The 20,219-nt window shown below is 38.3% G+C and overlaps 1 protein-coding gene across 5 annotated transcripts in view; it reads left to right on the forward strand.

Moving 5' to 3' along the window:
- The window catches only part of LOC149148382 (biotin synthase, mitochondrial-like), a 289,099-nt gene that overhangs the window by 97,863 nt on the left and 171,017 nt on the right, over window positions 1-20,219 (forward strand). The window contains exon 4 of one of the 5 annotated variants that reach the window (XM_089441133.1): window positions 8,101-8,633. The exons of 3 other annotated variants lie outside the window; for them this stretch is intronic. In XM_089441133.1, the coding sequence (XP_089297259.1) occupies window positions 8,101-8,123 (23 nt within the window). In that variant the 3' untranslated portion in view covers window positions 8,124-8,633. Of the gene's footprint in view, window positions 1-7,921; window positions 8,068-8,100; window positions 8,634-20,219 lie in introns of those variants that run through there. One more of the 5 variants, XM_089441132.1, reaches the window with a different exon arrangement.

Genomic DNA, 20,219 nt, shown 5'->3' on the forward strand with positions numbered 1-20,219 from the left:
TAAATTTTTGCACATTTTGACCTTTTCTTTGCCTTAGGTGTTGTCATTCTATTAATGCCTTATGCCTATAGCCCAAGGGGTAAAAATGTTTTTTCATTGCAGACACAAAATTTGACCATGAGGAGAGAAGTTTACCCAGATTCGTGTTGCCCTACAATTTTCTCTCCCACCAAACGAGAGCAGTGCCACTCAATTGAAGGGATGCCAACTGGATCTTTGCCTCGTCCTCTTCGATCCATTGAATTCTGCAGTAGACTTCAATATTCCTAATCCAATTGTTAAGCTTTTTGGCATTATTTTCACTATTATACATGGGAATATCAAATTTGACATCTAATTTAAGGAAAGGTTTCTTAGATGCATTTCTTGAATTCCTATGACGATGGTGAGAAGAAGAATAGGAAATTTCACTCGTGGAAGGACAAGGAGGGGGTTCTTCTCCACCATTTCCATGCACCGAACCTTGTTCTTCTGTCTTTCTCTCTTCTGCTTTCTCCAACATTCAGAATAACTGATCAACCTTTTTTGCCATTGTATAGAAGGTTTTGCGGTAATTGCGCTCCTCTTCATAATGAGCTTCATCATGTGCCATGCTTCTCCTTCGATGTGCATGCCTCGCTTTGGGATCGAAAGACTTTAGTTTCCCTTCACCTCTTCGGAGCTTGTTTTTAGTTAGCATACAAACATGCAATTCAACATCTACAAAGACTTGCTCTGAGACCACTTGATCCAAGATCTTTTGCTTATAGATGTACTAAAAAATTACATGGATGAATTTCAGCTTAACCATAGAAATTTAATGTGCACATCAAAGAAGAGGAGAGACACATAAAAGCATGAAAATAAGACAAGAGAATTGATAACGAAGTTCGTCCAAATTGGACTACGTCTCCAGGCCCTGCTCGATCAATGGGGAGGCCTTCATTCATTAAGTGGCATGAGAAAGAAGAAGTACAATCAACATTTACAGAAAGAGTCTTATACCTCCCATCTGGAAAGTGGTCGACTAATGGAGAGCTCTATTGCAGAAACTGGCATCACCATTGAGTTCCTCTCGCTGAGAGGTGCAAAATAGATATAAAACTTGCCCAATTCTGACACTAGACCAAAACTGACCCCCTGGAAAATGTGCTCAGGCAAGGTTCGACCCCCTTTCACAGGTCTGCTCATGGTTCCGCCTCCTCTGTCTCAAAATTGTGCCGCGCTCCCTCCCGAATGCACTGTGCATAAGAGTTTATATATTTTTTTCGGGCGGATGTCCCAAGAAGGATAGTTGGCATGCTAGTTAGAAAAAAGGGTGGTTAAGGAGGGGTTGGGGGATCAAATCCTGCCCCTCCCTTTTTTATCACAATATAATTGATTGTTTGTTATGGGTGGCGGGTCCATCGGTCCGGTGGCCCGCTCGCCCCATTTCTACCTTGGTATATGGTAAACAGTGAGTGGAGGGGCATCAAGGTTGATAGCCCGCCCACCTTATATTTAATACATTTTTTTATGGTGGTTCCATGGGCGGCGGGGTCATGGCCGCTCGCCCCTTTTTTTAATATAAATTTGTTAAGGTTCCACTGGGGTGATGGGTCATGGCCTACCGCCTTTTATTTTATTTTTTTAATTTTATGAACCATTTTTTATAAATTTTCTAGAACCTTAAGGGTTATTTGACGAATTAATCGTCCTACAAATTTTCCCAGAAAATTGGCTGGATTCCGGTGTCAGATTCTTGCGAAATTGCGCGTTCCTTAAGCCTACCACATGTGCAAGTCAACTTGAAACTTTGACTACTTCTATCTTTCTCATACGGACTCGGATTGGAGTGCCGTTCACGCTGTTGGAATCAGGGCATCGAGCACTTCGATCTAATGTCAAGTTAATTGAATTTCTGCCACTTTGAATTTTTTGAGTTTTTTACCATGACACTATTATCTGGAGATCCTCCTGGATCAACAACATACTTCCCTCATAACGACAACTTTGCAACGACTTATGACATGTGTGACACTAAAGATACACTTTGCGATGATTTTTATGACATTTTTGGAACACTGATTAAAACTTTGGGAATGAGTATGATGGATTTTTACATGGTTAGATCAAATCATTCCTACAAATATAACCCCTTTAAACCACCAAAACAAGGTTATACACATTGTGCGACAACTAACATGTGAAAAGACAACATTTTTCCTTTCTTGCAAAAGGTACCAAACCACTTAGAGAAAACACATGGAATGGATTTCAATGTTCTCGATGAAAATATCTCAGACCAAGGTAGATTCTGAAATTTGGTGCAGGCCAAAATTTTGGAGGGTGTTGTAGTAGGGAGAACACTTGGCGACACAGTAGTAGAATTCCAACTTCTTTGACTTGGTTGACTCTTTTGTGCAGGGTCTTAGTTTTTCAGGGAGTATTGATTCATCTTGCATATTACTTTGATCTCCCCACTTACCCCGTGAGTAAACATAGTCCCGTTTGTAAATGCTCGGTTAAACATAATCATAAGATTCAACAATATCACAATGTTTTGAGTTGGAAAGGGTAGCGAAGTTTGCGAGATTTGTATTTTTAGAGTATAATTTTTCATCTCTGGTGGTTCTCCGCTACAACAGACATGGATAGTACCTGACGGAGTCACTGCAAGAACACAAACATTGCTCTGCTATCAGCGAGCCTTGACAGTACCCTGACGAAGTTTCTTGCCTCAACTCTATGCACAAGATGCCTTTCTCTTCTTTCACCTTTATTTATTTATTTAAAGAGGACTATGCATCGAAACTTATTCATTTTATGGGCGGAATATGGATCCTAACTTATTGAGAGAAGGAGAGGTTGTTCCTTTAGAGAAGCATATAGAGACCTCTGATTTAGGCTTGCTCGTTTACATTTTTCCCCTTTTCCTCATCTACTGATTGGATAAGCGTGAAAACACTGAAACATAAAGAAACAAGTGTGGCATAAGGTCTCTATGATAGGTACAGGTATCATGGTTTAACCAAAACTCTCCTTCCGGACAGATCATATTTTCTATCAAAACTTCATCGACCAAAATATATAACCAACACAAAGAAGGAGGGCAGAAGGTTAGCCAAATTTTGTGGTGTCACAAGACTCGTTTTATTTTAGCCACATGCAAGGAAGTTAGAAAACATATTCACACATGATGCTTATTTACATAAACGAAAATAGAAAGGCAAGACTAAACAAATAAACAAACATGAAAAGAGGCTATGTACATAGGGTAGGGCACAACCCTAGATCATCATTGAAAATAATGTTTTAAGCCTTGGCCATTAACAGGAAGAGAGTCGATCTTCCCAACTAGTTATTGCAGACAAAATGTGTGTTGGCCAAGATTTTCGTAGATAGTGAACAATCTAATCCATAGAGATTGGAGCTTAGTGTGTTTACCTTTGTCCCACTTCAAGACCAAGTTACCCACACCAAATCATTTTTCCCTATAGCCTTCTTGTCAAACCACCTCTTTATATGACTCTGATGAAGAGAAAATTTTTCTTTTGTTTTTTTCCTTTCTTCCTACAACTTGTGAAGGGTGTCAATCCTACATTGAACCAATAAGCATGGCTTGCCCTGGGATTCTTGTGAAATTTTAAGTGAAGGAAAGTAGATATTCAGGAGTAGGATGGCTTCTTTTTGATACACCAGGAAGTAAAGAGACATGTTCAAAGAAGCTTTGGGTGTGACTCAGTCAGCCCATATGGAATTCACCAAAGTGAAGTGTCAGCCCATATTTTCATAAACTCATTCGCGTTGATGTTCTTAGAGAACCTCCGTCTGGACATATGTGTTGCAGTTAGCATGGTGAGCTCATATTTGGTTGAGCTTCACTGAATTGGTGCCTAGAATCTTCTGAGATATCTTCAGAGCACAATCTCTCATGGATTGAGATACACTGCTTGGAATATTTCAAATGCTAAGTGGGCAGGCAGTGTGAAGGATCACTAGAGCACTTCTTAATGCTGGTTCTCCTTGGGATCTGCTTCGATATCCTAGATGAGCAGGAAGCAGAAGTCGGTGGCTTTGAGCACCGCAGAGGCAGAGTATATTGTTGCTAGCATGGCTACTTGAGAGGCAGTCTGGTTATGAAAGCTCTTCAGTGAGCTGTTTGGATACGACTATGTAGCAGAATGATTAGTTCTCCTGTGAGGTCTAGATGATATGTTCTCCATGACGACTATGTAGCAGGATGATTAGTTCTCCTATAAGGTCTGGATGATGTGTTCCCCATGACGACTATGTAGCAGGATAGTTACTTCTCCTATAAGGTCTAGATGATGTGTTCTCCATGACGACCATGTAGCAGGATGATTAGTTCTCCTGTGAGGTTCGGATGATGTGTTCTCCATGACAAATAAGTAGTTGGATGATTAGTTCTCCTGTGAGGTCTGGATGATGTGTTCTCCATGACGATTATGTAGCAGGATGATTAGTTCTCTTGTGAGGCCTGGATGATGTGTTCTCCATGGTGATTGTGTAGCAGGATGATAAGTTCTCCTGTGAGGACATGATTGATTAGTTCTCCTGTCGAGGCATCCTACCCATGCAGTCTGGGACTCATGGGAAGTACCTCTCATCTGATCAATGAGCAGGGAAATGAGGATAGAAACCATAGTAGTACCGATGGACGCATCGCTGTATCTACCGTACTCCCTATGCTAGGATGACCTTCATTGATCTGGGATCAATGATACTGGTCTGGAACCACTTGTAGGAGTTGTACCTACTATGACGCTAACTTCAGGTCGGTTGAGACTAGTCTGGGACCAGTGGTACATACTCTGAAACTGACTTCGGGTCAGTGGAGGACTGGTCTGGGACCAGTAAGAGTGGTACCTACTATGACGCTGACTTCGGGTCGGTTGAGACTGATCTGGGACCAGTGGTACATACTATGAGACTGACTCGGGTCAGTGGAGGACTGGTCTGGGACCAGTTGTAGGAGTTGTACCGACTATGACGATGACTTCAGGTCGGTTGAGACTGGTCTGGGATCAGTGGTACATACTCTGAGACTGACTTCGAGTCAATGGAGGACTGGTCTGGGGCCAGTAAGAGTGGTACATACTATGACGCTGACTTTGGGTCGATTGAGACTGGTCTAGGACCAGTGGTACGCACTATGAGACTGACTTCGGGTCAGTGGAGAATGGTATGAGACATTCTCAATCAATTCTTCTTCTTCATGGTTCAGTAGAGTTGAGCAGAGCAGAGCAGAGCTAGCAGAGTAGAGCCAACAGAGCTTAGCAGCGCTGAGCAGAGCAGAGCAGAGCATAGCCAGCAGAGCTGAGCAAAGCAGTGCAGGGCACTGATGGCAGAGACAGTACAGTCGGACATATGGATCAGCGGATGGAGTTCTCCCTAGTTGAGAGGGAGTGTTAAAATTGGCAACTAGGGCCAAACTCCATGTGGGTCAGCTTATTTATGGCAGCTGATATTTTTATTGGATCCCTCTCGTCGAGAGGTGTAGGATTGATCTAAAGATCATCCGATTCCGATAAGTATTTATGGATATATGAATTTATTTTGATTATGGAATTATTATCAAGCCGACCAGCAACTTGAGTAGGCTCAGAAGCCCAATAGACGTGTCTATTCATCATCCACGTTTTAGTATAAATTGGTGAGGACTTGAAGTCATTTTAAGGTATGTATTCTTGAGGTGATCTCCTCTCCACGTCTTGGGTTTTTGGAGAAGGAGAGAACAAAAGAATATGCTGGCCTAGGAGGCCTAGCTGCAGATGATGCCCTAACCCTATCCGCTGTAAATGGAGACATATATGTAGGCATATAAGGATGATCTACGCTGTCCAAAAGTCTGATACGCTTGCCCTAAATCTAAACACAGCTATGGAGGAGAAGCCTATACGCAGCAAGAAGAAGGCTCATCATTCGGTCTACCATGGATGCAATGGAGACACCTAAAACACAGTCAAAAGGAGACACCTAACACGCAGTCAAAGGAGGCCTATTCTCGTAGTTATAGAAGAAACAGAACTTCGCATTCCTCTCTGAGATTTCCACGTGAATCTTGTACAAGTATACGCTATACTTGAAGGACAAAACTCGCATAAAGGGAGGAACAGAACTCGGGTTTTATGTATGGTTTTATGTATGAAGATGGGTGCAGGGATCCGCAATCAAGAAGGGACAAATCTCACTTTGTCTCTCTGGAATTTCACGTGTATAAGAAGCAGATCCGCATTATGTTAGGGCATCACTTTGTCTGTCCTCATTATCACAGAAAATGCCTGGTCTTGAGTTCGGTTAAAAGGCATACTCATGCGAAGAAGGTTAACCATTGTATCGAGGGTTTAGGAGGGCTAGAAGAGTCCTAAACCCTTCTCACGTATAAAGGTGCAGATCTGGAATAGGGCTGGTTCTAGGCCTAAAGAACTCAGTCATTGGATAGCTCCCAGCACAAAAAGGAAGAAGAAGACCTTGGAGAGAAAATCAGTGTCATCTTCAGGTTTTCTGAGCAGTCCATTCTAGAAAGCAGATCTCATTGTCTCAAGACAGCGTTGAGGAGATACACTAGACAATGTATGAATTTGGATTGTTGTAGGTGACAGCATGACTAAAGAAGGACTATGTAGATTCTAGAACTATAGCCTAGCTGCTTTGCTAGGCTGCAAGCCATAGCAAGCAGCTAAGGCTGATGTGCATATGGTTGTATGATGAAGCAACGAGAGGTTATAACAGCTGCATGATCGGCATGTTAGTAATGGGCAGCATCATGATGAATGAGATCATGAGCATGGGCAGCATGATGATGAATGAGATCATGAAGATCATGGACATGGGCAACATCATGATGAATGAGATCATGAGCATGGGCAGCTTGATGATGAATAAGACCATGGAATATGCAGCATGATGAGCAACATGAAGATGAGAGCAACTCAGTCATCAAGGTTCAACACGTGTGACAGTACAACAAGGTGTCACACGGTAATGTGCAGCAAATGAACGAGAGGCAGCACTATGATAGGTAAAGGAGTCACCTTAGAGAATCAGTTGAAGCAATATGTCTTCAACTGATCTCTGCAGATATCAAAAGTCAAAGTGTTGACTTCTATTGTAAATGTACTCTCTCTCACTTTCTCTGCTGAACTTTGAAGAACACAAAAGAAGAATTGATCAAGGGTTTCCCCACATTGTGGGGTTTGTCCCTAGCTAGCGCCACATCTTGTGTCCTCTTGTCTTAGCTCGTCTTCTGCGATTTATATTTATGTTCTATCTGCAGTTTACTTTAATGCTGATGTGATTGCTAATCTGGAAAAGATATTGGAAAATTAAAATAAATTGCTCTAGCATAGAACATACCTAAATTTAACAAGAACTTCATACAGAAACGGGTCAATCAAGTGCTCTCAACAACAATCAAAGTTTGTGATCATTGTTCCTCAAACATACAGTCTATGGGCTTCAGAACTTATTGCAACTTCCAACATAGAGATAGTGTATTAATATCCACAGTCACAGTCAATAAAGAGATATAGTATATAGTAGCATACATTTTCTTCAACAGTGAGACTAGGAGGGAGAGAGACCATGAGTAAGTGATCCTTGTGATTGTAAGACCATAATTTTGCAGTCTTCTTGTTCTATAATAGTAGTAAAATCGTGATGACATTCTTACATTGATGATAGATGATAGAGGAAATGCAAGTGGCATAGAGGCAATGATTAGGGTTTTTGATTGCATGTGTTGACATATATATTTATTAGTGAGATCAAATTGTTGGAGGGTCTAATTGTATTTACTTGACCAGAAAGGAACCATATTGATGTTTGTTGAACAGTAAGAGCAAATAGTAAACGAAGTTGTTGCATGATAGTGATTGATATGCTATGGCAGGAAACTTGTTGCATGATTGTATGGTGATAACATGATATACTATGGCAGGAAACTTGTTGCATGTTTTTATGGCGATAACATGATATACAGTGATCTTGACATATATAACAGTGAGGCACTCTTGTGTGGAAGTAACACTTGCAGACTATTATGGCAGTGAACTTTTGATGTGTGGTAGTGTCCTTAATCTTTATATGACAGTGTATCCTTGACAATGATTATGACAGTGATGATCCCTCCTTGGCAGTAATGTTACTTGATGTGTGATCTATGATGCGACATATGACAGTACTCTATGATACATGTGATTAACATCAGTAAGATACACAATGACAGTGAATAATAGTTGAGCAGTAATTCTTATAAGACAGTGACCTAGTTGACAATGAGTCAGTGACTGTGAGACAGTGATCAACATGACACTGGACAGTAACCTTTACAGATCTTGGTGATAGTAATATTGTGACATAACAATGGTGCATGGGGATGTTGATGATATGACATTGATGTTGTTGTGACAATGTGGCAGTGAGAAAGTAATATATGTGACATGACCTTGATCCATTTGACATTGACCTAAAGTGACCTTGATGCAAGCTAGTAACATACTGCATGATGATTGAGATGGATGACAGTGAGCTGGATTTGGCGATGACCATGACAGTGACAGTAACAGTGTGTATGGCAACAATTTGAATTGTGGCAGCAGTGGTAGCAGTGGTGGTAGTAGCAATTATATAATTGAAAGAAAGCAATTATATAATTTGATACTCTTCTTACCATCAAAATAACCATTTGAATATAACCATCAAAATAACAATTTGAAAATAATGTGTTATGTTTAATTATTTAATTCCATGTCATTTATTAAGAAATTTGATTATATAATTATTGTTGGTGTAAAACAATGATAAATATTGCATTGTTAAGGTACTTTTTAATCAATCGTTATTGGTTCCAAATTCGTTGAGTGTCCCATTTATCCAAACATTAACTAAAGTTTATAGTGATACCAATGGAAATCAACCTTAGATATATTTTTGGCTGACCTATAGATTATAGTGAAAGGGGTGAGAATCCACTCTATATTACTAGAGTATGAAAATGACCCAATTGCTAATTCTTTATATATATATAATTTCTCTATAGTCATAGTAATGAGATAAGAATTGATTTCATGTCATCAGAGATTATATTGGCACAATTAAAATTAACTTCATAATATAACTGGAGTAAAAAATCAAATCAATTACCAAATTAAAAAATCATTATTATTATTAGTTTTAAATCACATCTTCTCAGCTTTACTACCCAATACTTAGTTCCATGATCAAGTTAACTAACAATATATATATATATACTCTGTCAGTCAGATAGTTGAGTGAATTTAAGGACATCCATGAGAAATGTTCATCCAGAGGAAATCTGAAGGGAAGAGAGAGTGCCGTTAGCATGACCTGTGCTGTAAAGTGTTGTGTTGTGGTTGCGTGTGTATTTTCTCTAATAAGAATTAATGAGATTTGAACCTATGTCCGCCGGGGTCACAGCCTGTGTGTCATTGGAAGATTTCTAATAAGAGTCATAATAACGATGAACAATTAGATGACTCCTATACGTTGTTGAAGATCAAGGTTTGGTTCCAAAGGAAAGAGCTTTTCCTCACGTGAAGGTGTCTGCTTTAGCTGCAGAGTTAATAGCACTTTCAGAATTTTAATTGCGTTACGAGGGAGATGGAAGAAATGGAAAGAAATGTATAATTATTTCTGTGTTTTTTTAAAATATAAAATTTAAATTATTTAATATGAATTTAAATAAATTATTTGAATATTTATATTAAGTAATTTATTTCAATATTAATTTAGGGCTAAAATTAAAATTACACTGCAAGCAAATTGTTCGGATTTCAAAATTACACTGCAAGCAAATTAATTATGAAGATAAAATTACACTGCAAGCAAATTGTTCGGATTTCAAAATTACACTGCAAACCCATTGTCGGGATTTCAAAATTAAGTGTTATAGTAACACTTTGTACATAGAATATGTAATCAAACTAGACCCATTCCACTAGACCAATTAACATAGACCCATGTAATCAGGTAGCAGACATGTCGCGCTCAACATTTACGACACTGCATTCACGTCCGCCGCCATCCGGGCGGAGCAGAAATAACTCCAATGTCGGAGTTGTCTCCCAGAGTGCAGTCCCCTTCCGCTTTGAAGCTGGAGTCCAGAGTGATGTATTCATGTTCTTGCGCTCAGCATTTACGACACTGCATTCACGTCCGCCGCCATCCGGGCGGAGGGGAAATAACTCCAATGTCGGAGTTGTCTCCCAGAGTGCAGTCCCCTTCCGCTTTGAAACTGGAGTCCAGAGTGATGTATTCATGTTCTTTTCTTCCAACTTCTTAGTAATCCTGTCTGTAATCCTGTCTATTATCTCCGTTGTTGGCTTCCATTGCCCATCTGTTCCATTGGCTTCCATCGATGCCGATGTGGGCAAACAAATAAGAGGAATTAATGGATACTCTGAAATAAGATGGGAGGAATGAAATATATGGACCAGGTCCCGTGAAGCACTCCGCCCATTCACCACTTCATTTGCGTGCCGGATTTTGGTGTGAAAAAGCCCACAAAAATGTTGAGATAAACATTGGTGCAGCAGCTTCAGGAGGTTGTGGAGCAGCCACAACAAGGGAAGCTGGGAGGAGATCGAGTAGAGACATCTACTCATGCAGAGACCTCCAGTAGGGGGAAACTTCGAGCCAGGTGGCAATGCAGAGACATTTTTTGGGCTTTTTCACACCAAAATCCGGCACGCAAATGCAGTGGGGAATGGGCGGAGTGCTTCACGGGACCTGGTCCATATATTTCATTCCTCCCATCTTATTTCAGAGTATCCATTAATTCCTCTTATTTGTTTGCCCACATCGGCATCGATGGAAGCCAATGGAATAGATGGGCAATGGAAGCCAACAACGGAGATAATAGACAAGATTACAGACAGGATTACTAAGAAGTTGGAAGAAAAGAACATGAATACATCACTCTGGACTCCAGCTTCAAAGCGGAAGGGGACTGCACTCTGGGAGACAACTCCGACATTGGAGTTATTTCCCCTCCGTCCGGATGGCGGCGGACGTGAATGCAGTGTCGTAAATGCTGAGCGCAAGAACATGAATACATCACTCTGGACTCCAGCTTCAAAGCGGAAGGGGACTGCACTCTGGGAGACAACTTCGACATTGGAGTTATTGGAGTTATTTCCGCTCCGCCCGGATGGCGGCAGACGTGAATGCAGTGTCGTAAATGCTGAGCGCGACATGTCTGCTCCCTGATTACATGGGTCTATGTTAATTGGTCTAGTGGAATGGGTCTAGTATTATTACATATTCTATGTACAAAGTGTTACTATAACACTTAATTTTGAAATCCCGACAATGGGTTTGCAGTGTAATTTTGAAATCCGAACAATTTGCTTGCAATGTAATTTTATCTTCATAATTAATTTGATTGCAGTGTAATTTTGAAATTCGAGCAATTTGCTTGCAGTGTAATTTTAATTTTAGCCCTAAATTAATATTGAAATAAATTACTTAATATAAATATTCAAATAATTTATTTAAATTCATTTTAAATAATTTAAATTTTATATTTAAAAAAAACACATAAATAATTATACATTTCTTTCCATTTCTTCCATCTCCCTCGTAACGCAATTAAAATTCTGAAAGTGCTATTAACTCTGCAGCTAAAGCAGACACCTTCACGTGAAGACAATTGTATTGACTTTGGGATTCTCTTCATTTTTGGCATGAGGTTTCCTTTTATGAGGCTTCTTTTCTTTTTTGACATGTGGCTTCTCTTTATCTTTGGCATGAGGCTTTTCTTCATGAGTCTTCTCTCTATTTGCGTCATGTGACTTCTCTTCATCTTTGGAATCTTTATCCTTGCAACATGAGGACTCACCAACATATCCAAGATTTGTCTTGATAAGTGGTGATCTTTGGCAATTGAGAATGTCATCCAAGACCTATGAGCTCCTCAATTTTTGATTTAGCTTGTCCACTTTTCCTCTAAAGGTGACGATTTCCTGTTCATGTTTCATGCAATCCTTTTCCCTCTACTTCATTTGATTTCTTAAGACTTTTTTAGTCCTTTTGACCTCTTCAAGTTCTCTCTTCAAGGTAGTGATTTGCTTGCCATGTTCTTTATCGTGATTATTCCACTTATTTGATTTTTGCTTCTCCTTGAGCTAGTTTGTCGAAGTGCTTTCCCTATTGTTTGCCTCTTGCACCATGCTTTTGAGGTGATCCAATTCCTTCTTTGCTTCATCAAGTTCACAATCTTTTTCTGGCATTTGTTGTTTCTTTATTTGATCTTATAGCTGGGTGATTTCAACTATGGAGCATCTTCAATTATTGTAATGCTTCATATTCTCCTTTTCGAGTTGTTCATGTTCTGCATGAAGCTTATTATACAAAAATCTGTTCAAATCCCTCTCCTATTCCACTTTTTGAAGTTTGTCTATGAGCGAATTAACATCTTCTTTGGGATCAACAACCAACTTATCTTCAACTGCAGTCGCCACCAATCAACCCTGAATGCTACGAATCTGCCTTCAAGTGGTTAAGCTTCAAAGAAGGACCGACTCCGATACCAATTGTTGGAAATACTGAGAGGGGGTGAATTAGTATGTTAGGTCCCAATATTATTCATGTAGCCCCCATATTATTATTGTTGTGCCCCATAGAAACCCACTATTGTTATTGTTGTGCCCTTACATTATTATTGTTATGTATGTTCTAATTATATTGTGACCCCTTAGACTCCTTATATACCAAGGAGATCTTGTCATTTGAATCATCCAAGAATTGTTCATTTATGTGATGTAAAGGAGGTTGCCGCCTTGAAGAGGCTATTTCTCAAGTCGTTGATTTATCTTTTCTTCTATTTTGTGAGCTTCGAATAGATCATCTTGATATTTTTGCTATAACTTTTTGTCTACAAGGCTCTGAAAGCTAAAATTCTAACCCCATGGAGTCGAAATCTTGGTGAACTTCGTGTAAAAATTTCAGATCTTGGTTCGCTATATTTTTTGAGATATGGTCCGAAGAGGTTAGGGTTTTTGCAGGGTCTAGAGTTCAATCTTAAACATGTGACCTTGGTAAAATCGTCATAAATTTCGCTCTGAGCATTAGATTTGAATTTCATAAAATGTGAGTGAAAGTGCACATACTGTAGTTTTTCGTGTATCATTTTCAGGGCCGAAGGTGAAAACAAAGACACATGGCACTTTGTACAAGTTTGCTCTACTGAAGCAATCTATAGTCAGGTCATCGTGGGATATTGGACATAAATTTTTCATGATGAATTGATCTTGGTCAGATTTGTGGCATTGGAAAGAAGACTTAGAGGGCTACCACAGGTTGACATTTTAGACCTTGGAGGTTTCGAAATCACGGAGATAAAAATTGGAAAAGTTTGGAAAATCAATTTGAAGTGATTCAAAGGGCATAGTGAAGCATAGGTATCGTTGTTTGATTCCGAAATGCCTAAAGAAAATGGACACACCTAGTAAGCAACTAGAAAGCTCTGCTATGACGCATGTAGAAAAGGAAGAAATACAACATGATATATCAAAATAATGCGACTAAGTACAACAAATTTCGCTCTCGCAAAAAGTAAGCAAAAATGAAATGGAAGCTAAGATGGATGGTTTGAAGAATGGTTTAAAATCAAACATGGAAGGTTTGAAGGATGGATTAAACATAGACATGGAAGGTTTGAAGGATGGATTAAAAGCAGACATGAAAGCTAAGATGGATGGTTTGAAAGCAGGCATGGAAGTTTTGAAGGAAAGTTTGACAAAGTTGCTACAAGAAATGCTTGCTAATGGCGAAAAGTATTCTATGAAACTCATAGAGAACAAATGGAATGCTAATCATGATTTTAGAGATTGTGATTTTGGATTGAAGAGCTACAACATTTCAAAAATCGATATGAGGAAGTTTGATGGCAAGGATCTGGTAACATGGATACTATAAATGGAGCAATATTTTGATCCACATGATTTGCAAGACACACAAAAGGTATGCATTGCTTTTTATATTTAGAACCCAATCAATTTGTATGGTATCGATGGCTTTGTTCTCGTAAACCACTTGTCACTTGATTTATTTTTACGGAAGAAATGATATCGCATTATGAGGATACAAAGAGCAACACCTTTTTTAGCCAATTGATAAATCTCAACAAAAGGATTCAATGGCGGAGCACATTGAGGACTTCCAAAAGTTGAATATTATGGTAACTGATATTCGGGAGGAGCATAGGATTGATGTCTTCATAGGTACTTTGAAGGATAACATCCAACATGATGTTCGCCTTTGGGAGCCAGATTCATTGGAGAGGGAATTCAGGGTGACAAGAAAAGTTGAAAGCAAAATTATGGCAACAAGGAAGTCTACCACTCACAACTATAAAGATGGAAGTGTTGTTGCTCCTATCCTTTCACAACCTACAAGGTTGACACCACAACATTTGGAGAAAAAAAAAGCAAAAGGGCTTTGTTACAGTTGTGATAGCAAATACATTAAAGGTCATAAGTGCGTTGAGAAGAAATTATTTTACATAGATTGTGAAGATGAGGAAGAAAATAAATAAGAAACATCAAAAGAAGAGGATATAAACCAAGAACCAACCCCAGAGAAAAAAGAAATGAATCCTACCATATCTTGTAATGCATTGGCAAGAATTACCACTCAAATTCTCAAGATAGAAAGATATATCAAGAAGAAAAAGGTAATAGTTCTGATTGATTCGGGTAGTACCCATAATTTTATTCATTGTAAGATAACCAAGGAATTGGATTGCTTTCTATATCCAACACCAGAGAGGGTCAAGTGATGGTTGCACTCCTAGTGAATCTCAGCTTCATTAGACAGCTATCAATCCTCTCATACTACCCCCGGGGTGTTTTGCTTCAAGCCATAGAGGGCTTTCTTCCATCTGTATACATGAGATTCCCGATCATGAATCTCAAACTCCTCGGGTTGTTCCAAACCTATGGACCTGCTGCATGAGGGGAATGGTCCCCTTATAAGATTTTCCTTCGGTACATCTCAGACATGTACCTTCATGCCCTACTTGAATTCAGACATCCCTTTCCATCGATGAATGCCACCCTAAAACCTTTGACTTCCATTTCCGATATGGACACCAGGTTCTTCTTGCGATCAAGTACATAAAAGAGATTCTGTAAATGAATCGAGTTACCCTTATTCAATTGAGAGTTAACATTCCCTACACCCTTTCTGGGATAGGTGGCATTGGCTCCAAGTATAATCCCACGATTGTTTCCATCTCTACCAAATTAGAGAGTGCACCCATCTACTAAATGAAGTGCCTTGAAGCACTACAATCTATAAGCCAGATTCCCAAAGAATCTGAAGGAGAGGGCCAATACAAGATAACGCTTCTTTATCTTATCAGAAACAACATTTGATTCTTCATACCTTGGGTTCCTTGCTTTCTGTGAAGATTCGACCATTTCCTTGATGACCTGCATTACCTGTCATTCCTTTGATCATTGAAGATGTCCCTGGAATGATTTTTATCATCATCAAGTGATGTGTCCCTACCATTCGGACACTCCTTCGCATAATGGCCGAATTAGTTATCTGCCTTTCCTTCCACCCTGAGATCTGGTCTTCCAATGAAGTGATCTTTAGGTAAGCCATATTCCGCTGTGCCATTCTAATAATATTCTCTGCTTCGACTTCTCCCTCGGTGAATTTGAAGAGGGATGAGGAACCCATTGATCCTTTTGTCCTTTCCCAACCGTCTTCGGTGATTGCTCTTTCACTCTTTCTTGGGCTTTGTCTTCACCTCAGCTTCGATACCATGTTAATTTTAGGTATGTTCTATGCTTAGAGCAATTTATTTCAGAACACTAAAGCAAATATATTGGACTGTTAGTTTTGGTGGGATATTTAGTTTGGCAACCGTGCTTGCCCCATTTAAAGTGCATGATGAAAGTCATATGCAGATTGAAAGATTAATATCTAAAACAAATGTAATAAGACAAATAAATTTTTATTGACGTATCCTACACATGCATGCCTAAAATGGTGGTACAAAGACAATAAAACAAATGCCTATGGATATATTCTAGAAATAAGACCAAAACAACATAATGGAAGAATGAACCTTTACAGAGATAGCATGGAACAGAAAGTCGTCCATGCCTGGGGAGCTTGAAGTTAAAGCACTTAGCTACAATGATCCTACCAGGGCACAATTTTATGGTTCATAAATTATTCTGCCTTCTCTTAGTCTGCATGTACTAAAGCATTATTGGAATGTACTTCTTGGCTGCCTAATGTTGAACCAATGGAATATTGAGTCCTATAGAGAGATAGAATGGAACGTAGTGCCACCCTTGCCTAGGAAACATGAATTTTTGGCAGTCGGCTACAATGATCCAACCAAGGTACTGTGGTTTAATTTTAATGGTTCATATATTACTCTGCCTTCTGCAATTAATCTGCCATGTACTAAAGCCTTATTGAAGTGGAATTCACAGCTGCATAATGCTGAAATAGTGGAAGAATAGACCTAATAGAGATATACCATGGTAAATAGGACTATCCTTACCTGGAAAACTTGAAGTTTTAGCACTTAGTTACAATGATCCAAACAGGGCACTGTGGTTTAATTTTTTACAGTTCATATTGTATTCTGTCTTTCTGCAGTTAGTCTGCATGTACTAGAACCTTAATTGAGTGCACTTCATAACTGCATAATGCTGAAAAAAGAACAAAAATACCAAAAGCAAGGAATAAATAAATAGCAAAAATAATGGAACACGTGCGTTTGTAGGAACCACTTGTGTAAAAGTCTCCTAGCTTCAGAAAAGACCTCTGGAGCAGCGGCCAAGCTGATAACCATTGAATTCCAAGCATATCTATGCTGCAATTCATTCTTCACATGTAACAATGGCCTTTTTACAGCTTCCAATAAAAGATTCGACATATCCTGCTTCAAAAGAAGAGGTTGAAAGCACCATGCGAGTAATCTGTGGCCAGCCAAAAGTAGTCCTTAAAATTCTGCTCACCACAACATGACCATCAATCAGATATTGCTGATTATGAACCTCTGAAATTTTGAATCTAATTAGTCATTACAAGTAAAATAATTTAAAACTAGTTTAAGTGAATGTTACTAGAAACTGCCAAAACAACAAAAAAAGGGTGCAATGAAGTTACAAGCACCAATTTACAAGTACTAGATAACAAATTTCCTTAAACAATATAGTAAACACCGAAGCACTTTCTATTGCTGGCAGCTACAAGCCATGGGAAGCTAGTCTAAGATCATTACATGTATGTGAGAGGCTTCAGCAACGCTTGGGCTTTATGAAATCAAGATCGACTAAAGGCCTATTTTTGCTTTATCAATCTAAGATCATAGAACTTTCAAAACACTAGAATATATTCGCATCAATTTCCTACGATCACATCTTCAGAGAAAGGAACCATGCAGAAACAGATTATCAAAGTAAGGTATCCTTCCAGCTCAGGGAGAATGGAATATCCTGGAGGGTAAGGATGGCCACTGTTCGGAATATCCACATGCCTCTTTCTATTCAAACCATAGGTTGTCTACACCTTGCTGTATTTTCATAGTCTGTTGTTAGATTATCTTTTTGTTTTACTGTTTATGGGGACTCTTTTCTATGAACCTTCTATACTGTTGTCGTTCAAGAGGAATGGAATCTCACTTTGAAGTTTTGAATATGCAATGCAGGATAGACTGTAAGACTTTTTGATGATACCTCCCACAGGACACATTTTAGTATGGAAAAGGCCTGAGACGGATTTTGATCATTGTACATCTTGTTTTTGATACCAGTCCCAGAATACTTTGTGTTAAAATTGGCAACTAGGGCCAAGTTCCACCTTGGAACAGCTCATTTGATGGAGATGATGATTGCATTAAATTCCTCTTTTCGAGAGGGCCAAAATTGATATAAAGATCATCTCATTTGGACAAGCAGAAGTGTGATTTTGAATTTATGCCCACACGTGCAAATTGTTCAAGTCGGCCACATCATCATGTCGGCTCATGAAGCCCAATGGACATGACTCTTCACCCTAAACCAGTGAAACAGGAATCGGCGTGTAATCGGCAAAATCGCGTGTTAAACTCGGCTCGGCGGCTAAACGATCCGACCGAAAACTTTACGAGTCAACTCGCGTTGACTGATTCTGGGTTGTCTTTTACTTTATTATTTGTGGCCGCCAGCAGCATATAATTGTTTCTTTTCGCTTTTCTATTTTAACGAGTCGATTAGGAAAATAGGTAAAAAGGGAATCTGACGTTCATGAATTTGACTGCTGAAATAGTGCTCTGCGTGATCTCAGATGTAAAGTTTTAAATAAATAAATTCCAAACCAGGACCACTTCGTATTAATAAACGATGATAACTTAAACTAATCGCAGCGATGATAACTTAAAATAATCGGAGCGATGGTACGACGGAATGCATGAACGGAGCCATCCTCCACACCTTTTTACCAATAAACTCTGTTTTACCGACATTATCCCGAATTTATAAAATTGAATTGTCGCAATCCACGAGGCAGCTTGGCATATAGTCTCCGCTGTCATAATTCCAATATAACAATTCTTTTGCTTGAAAATCTGAACATAAATAATGGCTCTTCTACCCAACCATCCGCGACCACATCGCCTCGCCTTTCTCGAGTTCAGAGACAAATAATTCCATAGTTAGGATCCATGAGATTTGATCGACGATATTTACTAATCGCCGTCTCGCCTGAATAGATCAATGATGGCAGGATTTTTTTTTACGATATGAAATTTATTCGATTCCATTACAATAGAATAGAGTATTATGAAACTTATGTTCACATTAATTATGATTTAGGTTCGAATTAGTAAAGTTGGGGTATAAATTTTATTTGAAAGGAAAGTTTTATCCAAATTCTATAATAGTTTTTTCAAGTTTTTTCTGAGTTTCGTTTAATTTTAATATAGGTTTAAATTTTAAATTAAGAAATGGGTTTAAATTTTAAATTATATATATAATTCATTAATTTGCATATTCAAATAATTTATATATGTTAAAATATTTTAAAAATATATATAAAATTATACATTTTCTTAAAGTTGAATGTAAAAATGTAAAGTTTATTTTTATATTTAATAATTTTATATTATTTTAAAATTAATATAAAATTATGTTATTTTATATATATATATATATATATATATATATATATATATATATATTTAGACTTGATTGCAATATCAACAATGGAACGCCCATACTGAATTCATATTTTATGATACTTTCCATTAAAAAAAATAAAATATATACATTCATTTTTATCTTTTATTAAAACTAATATTACTATTTTTAATTACCAAGTATTTTTATTTTATTTTGGAAAGATATATGTCAAATTCCTTTAAAAACAGACTTAGTCACATATAACAATTATAAAATAAGACAACTAAAATACTTAAAACCTTATTTCAAAATAAATATTTCTCTTTATATAATAAGAATTTATTCATTAAGTATGATTAAGTATTTAATCATTAACTATGATTGAAGGCCGTGAATCAACTTGGAGAACTTTGAGAGTCAAGCAAGCGAAGGAGTGGAAGGAATCGCTTCTAGTTCTCACTCTTAAGAGTCTTAGACTCTTAGTTGCTGAATTTTTTCTGATTAGTATGCAGTTTTTAATTTTTTTGTAAACTTTTAGAAGCATATGCTTCTAAGGACTCAAGACTCGGTGCTTTGGATCATGTGTGGACTCATAACACATATGAGATACTTATTTATTCATGATATTTTGGACATCTATTGATATTATGCATTGTTTGGACATACCTTTACCCAATATTAACGAAAAATGGTTTTTTTAATTCAATATATGTGTATATTTTTATTTAATGAATTCAACGATTTTTTGCCGATTTTTTCCCGATCCGATTAAAACTCTTCGCTCTTTTGCCTCGCCGATTTATTGCCGATTCCGAGTCTGGTAACATTGCCCTAAACGACTTGTATAAATGCAATTGACCTTTCACCTCATTTGGCATCATCATCACTCATGCATTCTCTCTCCTCTCATTGGTTCGTACAACATTGGGCATTCTCTCTCTCTCTCACACGTGTGGCACAAGAAAGACGAATTTTTGGGCAGAGTTGCAGGGCCGAAAATTTCAGGAAGACGACCAAGTTTGACCAGTGTTGACCAGGAGTTCGTTGACCAGCTTTGACTGTGATTTTTGGAGGATCATTTCCGTC

Source organism: Pinus tabuliformis, chromosome 9 (genome assembly GCF_031772625.1).
Source record: "Pinus tabuliformis cultivar Carrire ecotype Pingquan chromosome 9, CPIR1, whole genome shotgun sequence".
Taxonomy (NCBI): domain Eukaryota; kingdom Viridiplantae; phylum Streptophyta; class Pinopsida; order Pinales; family Pinaceae; genus Pinus; species Pinus tabuliformis.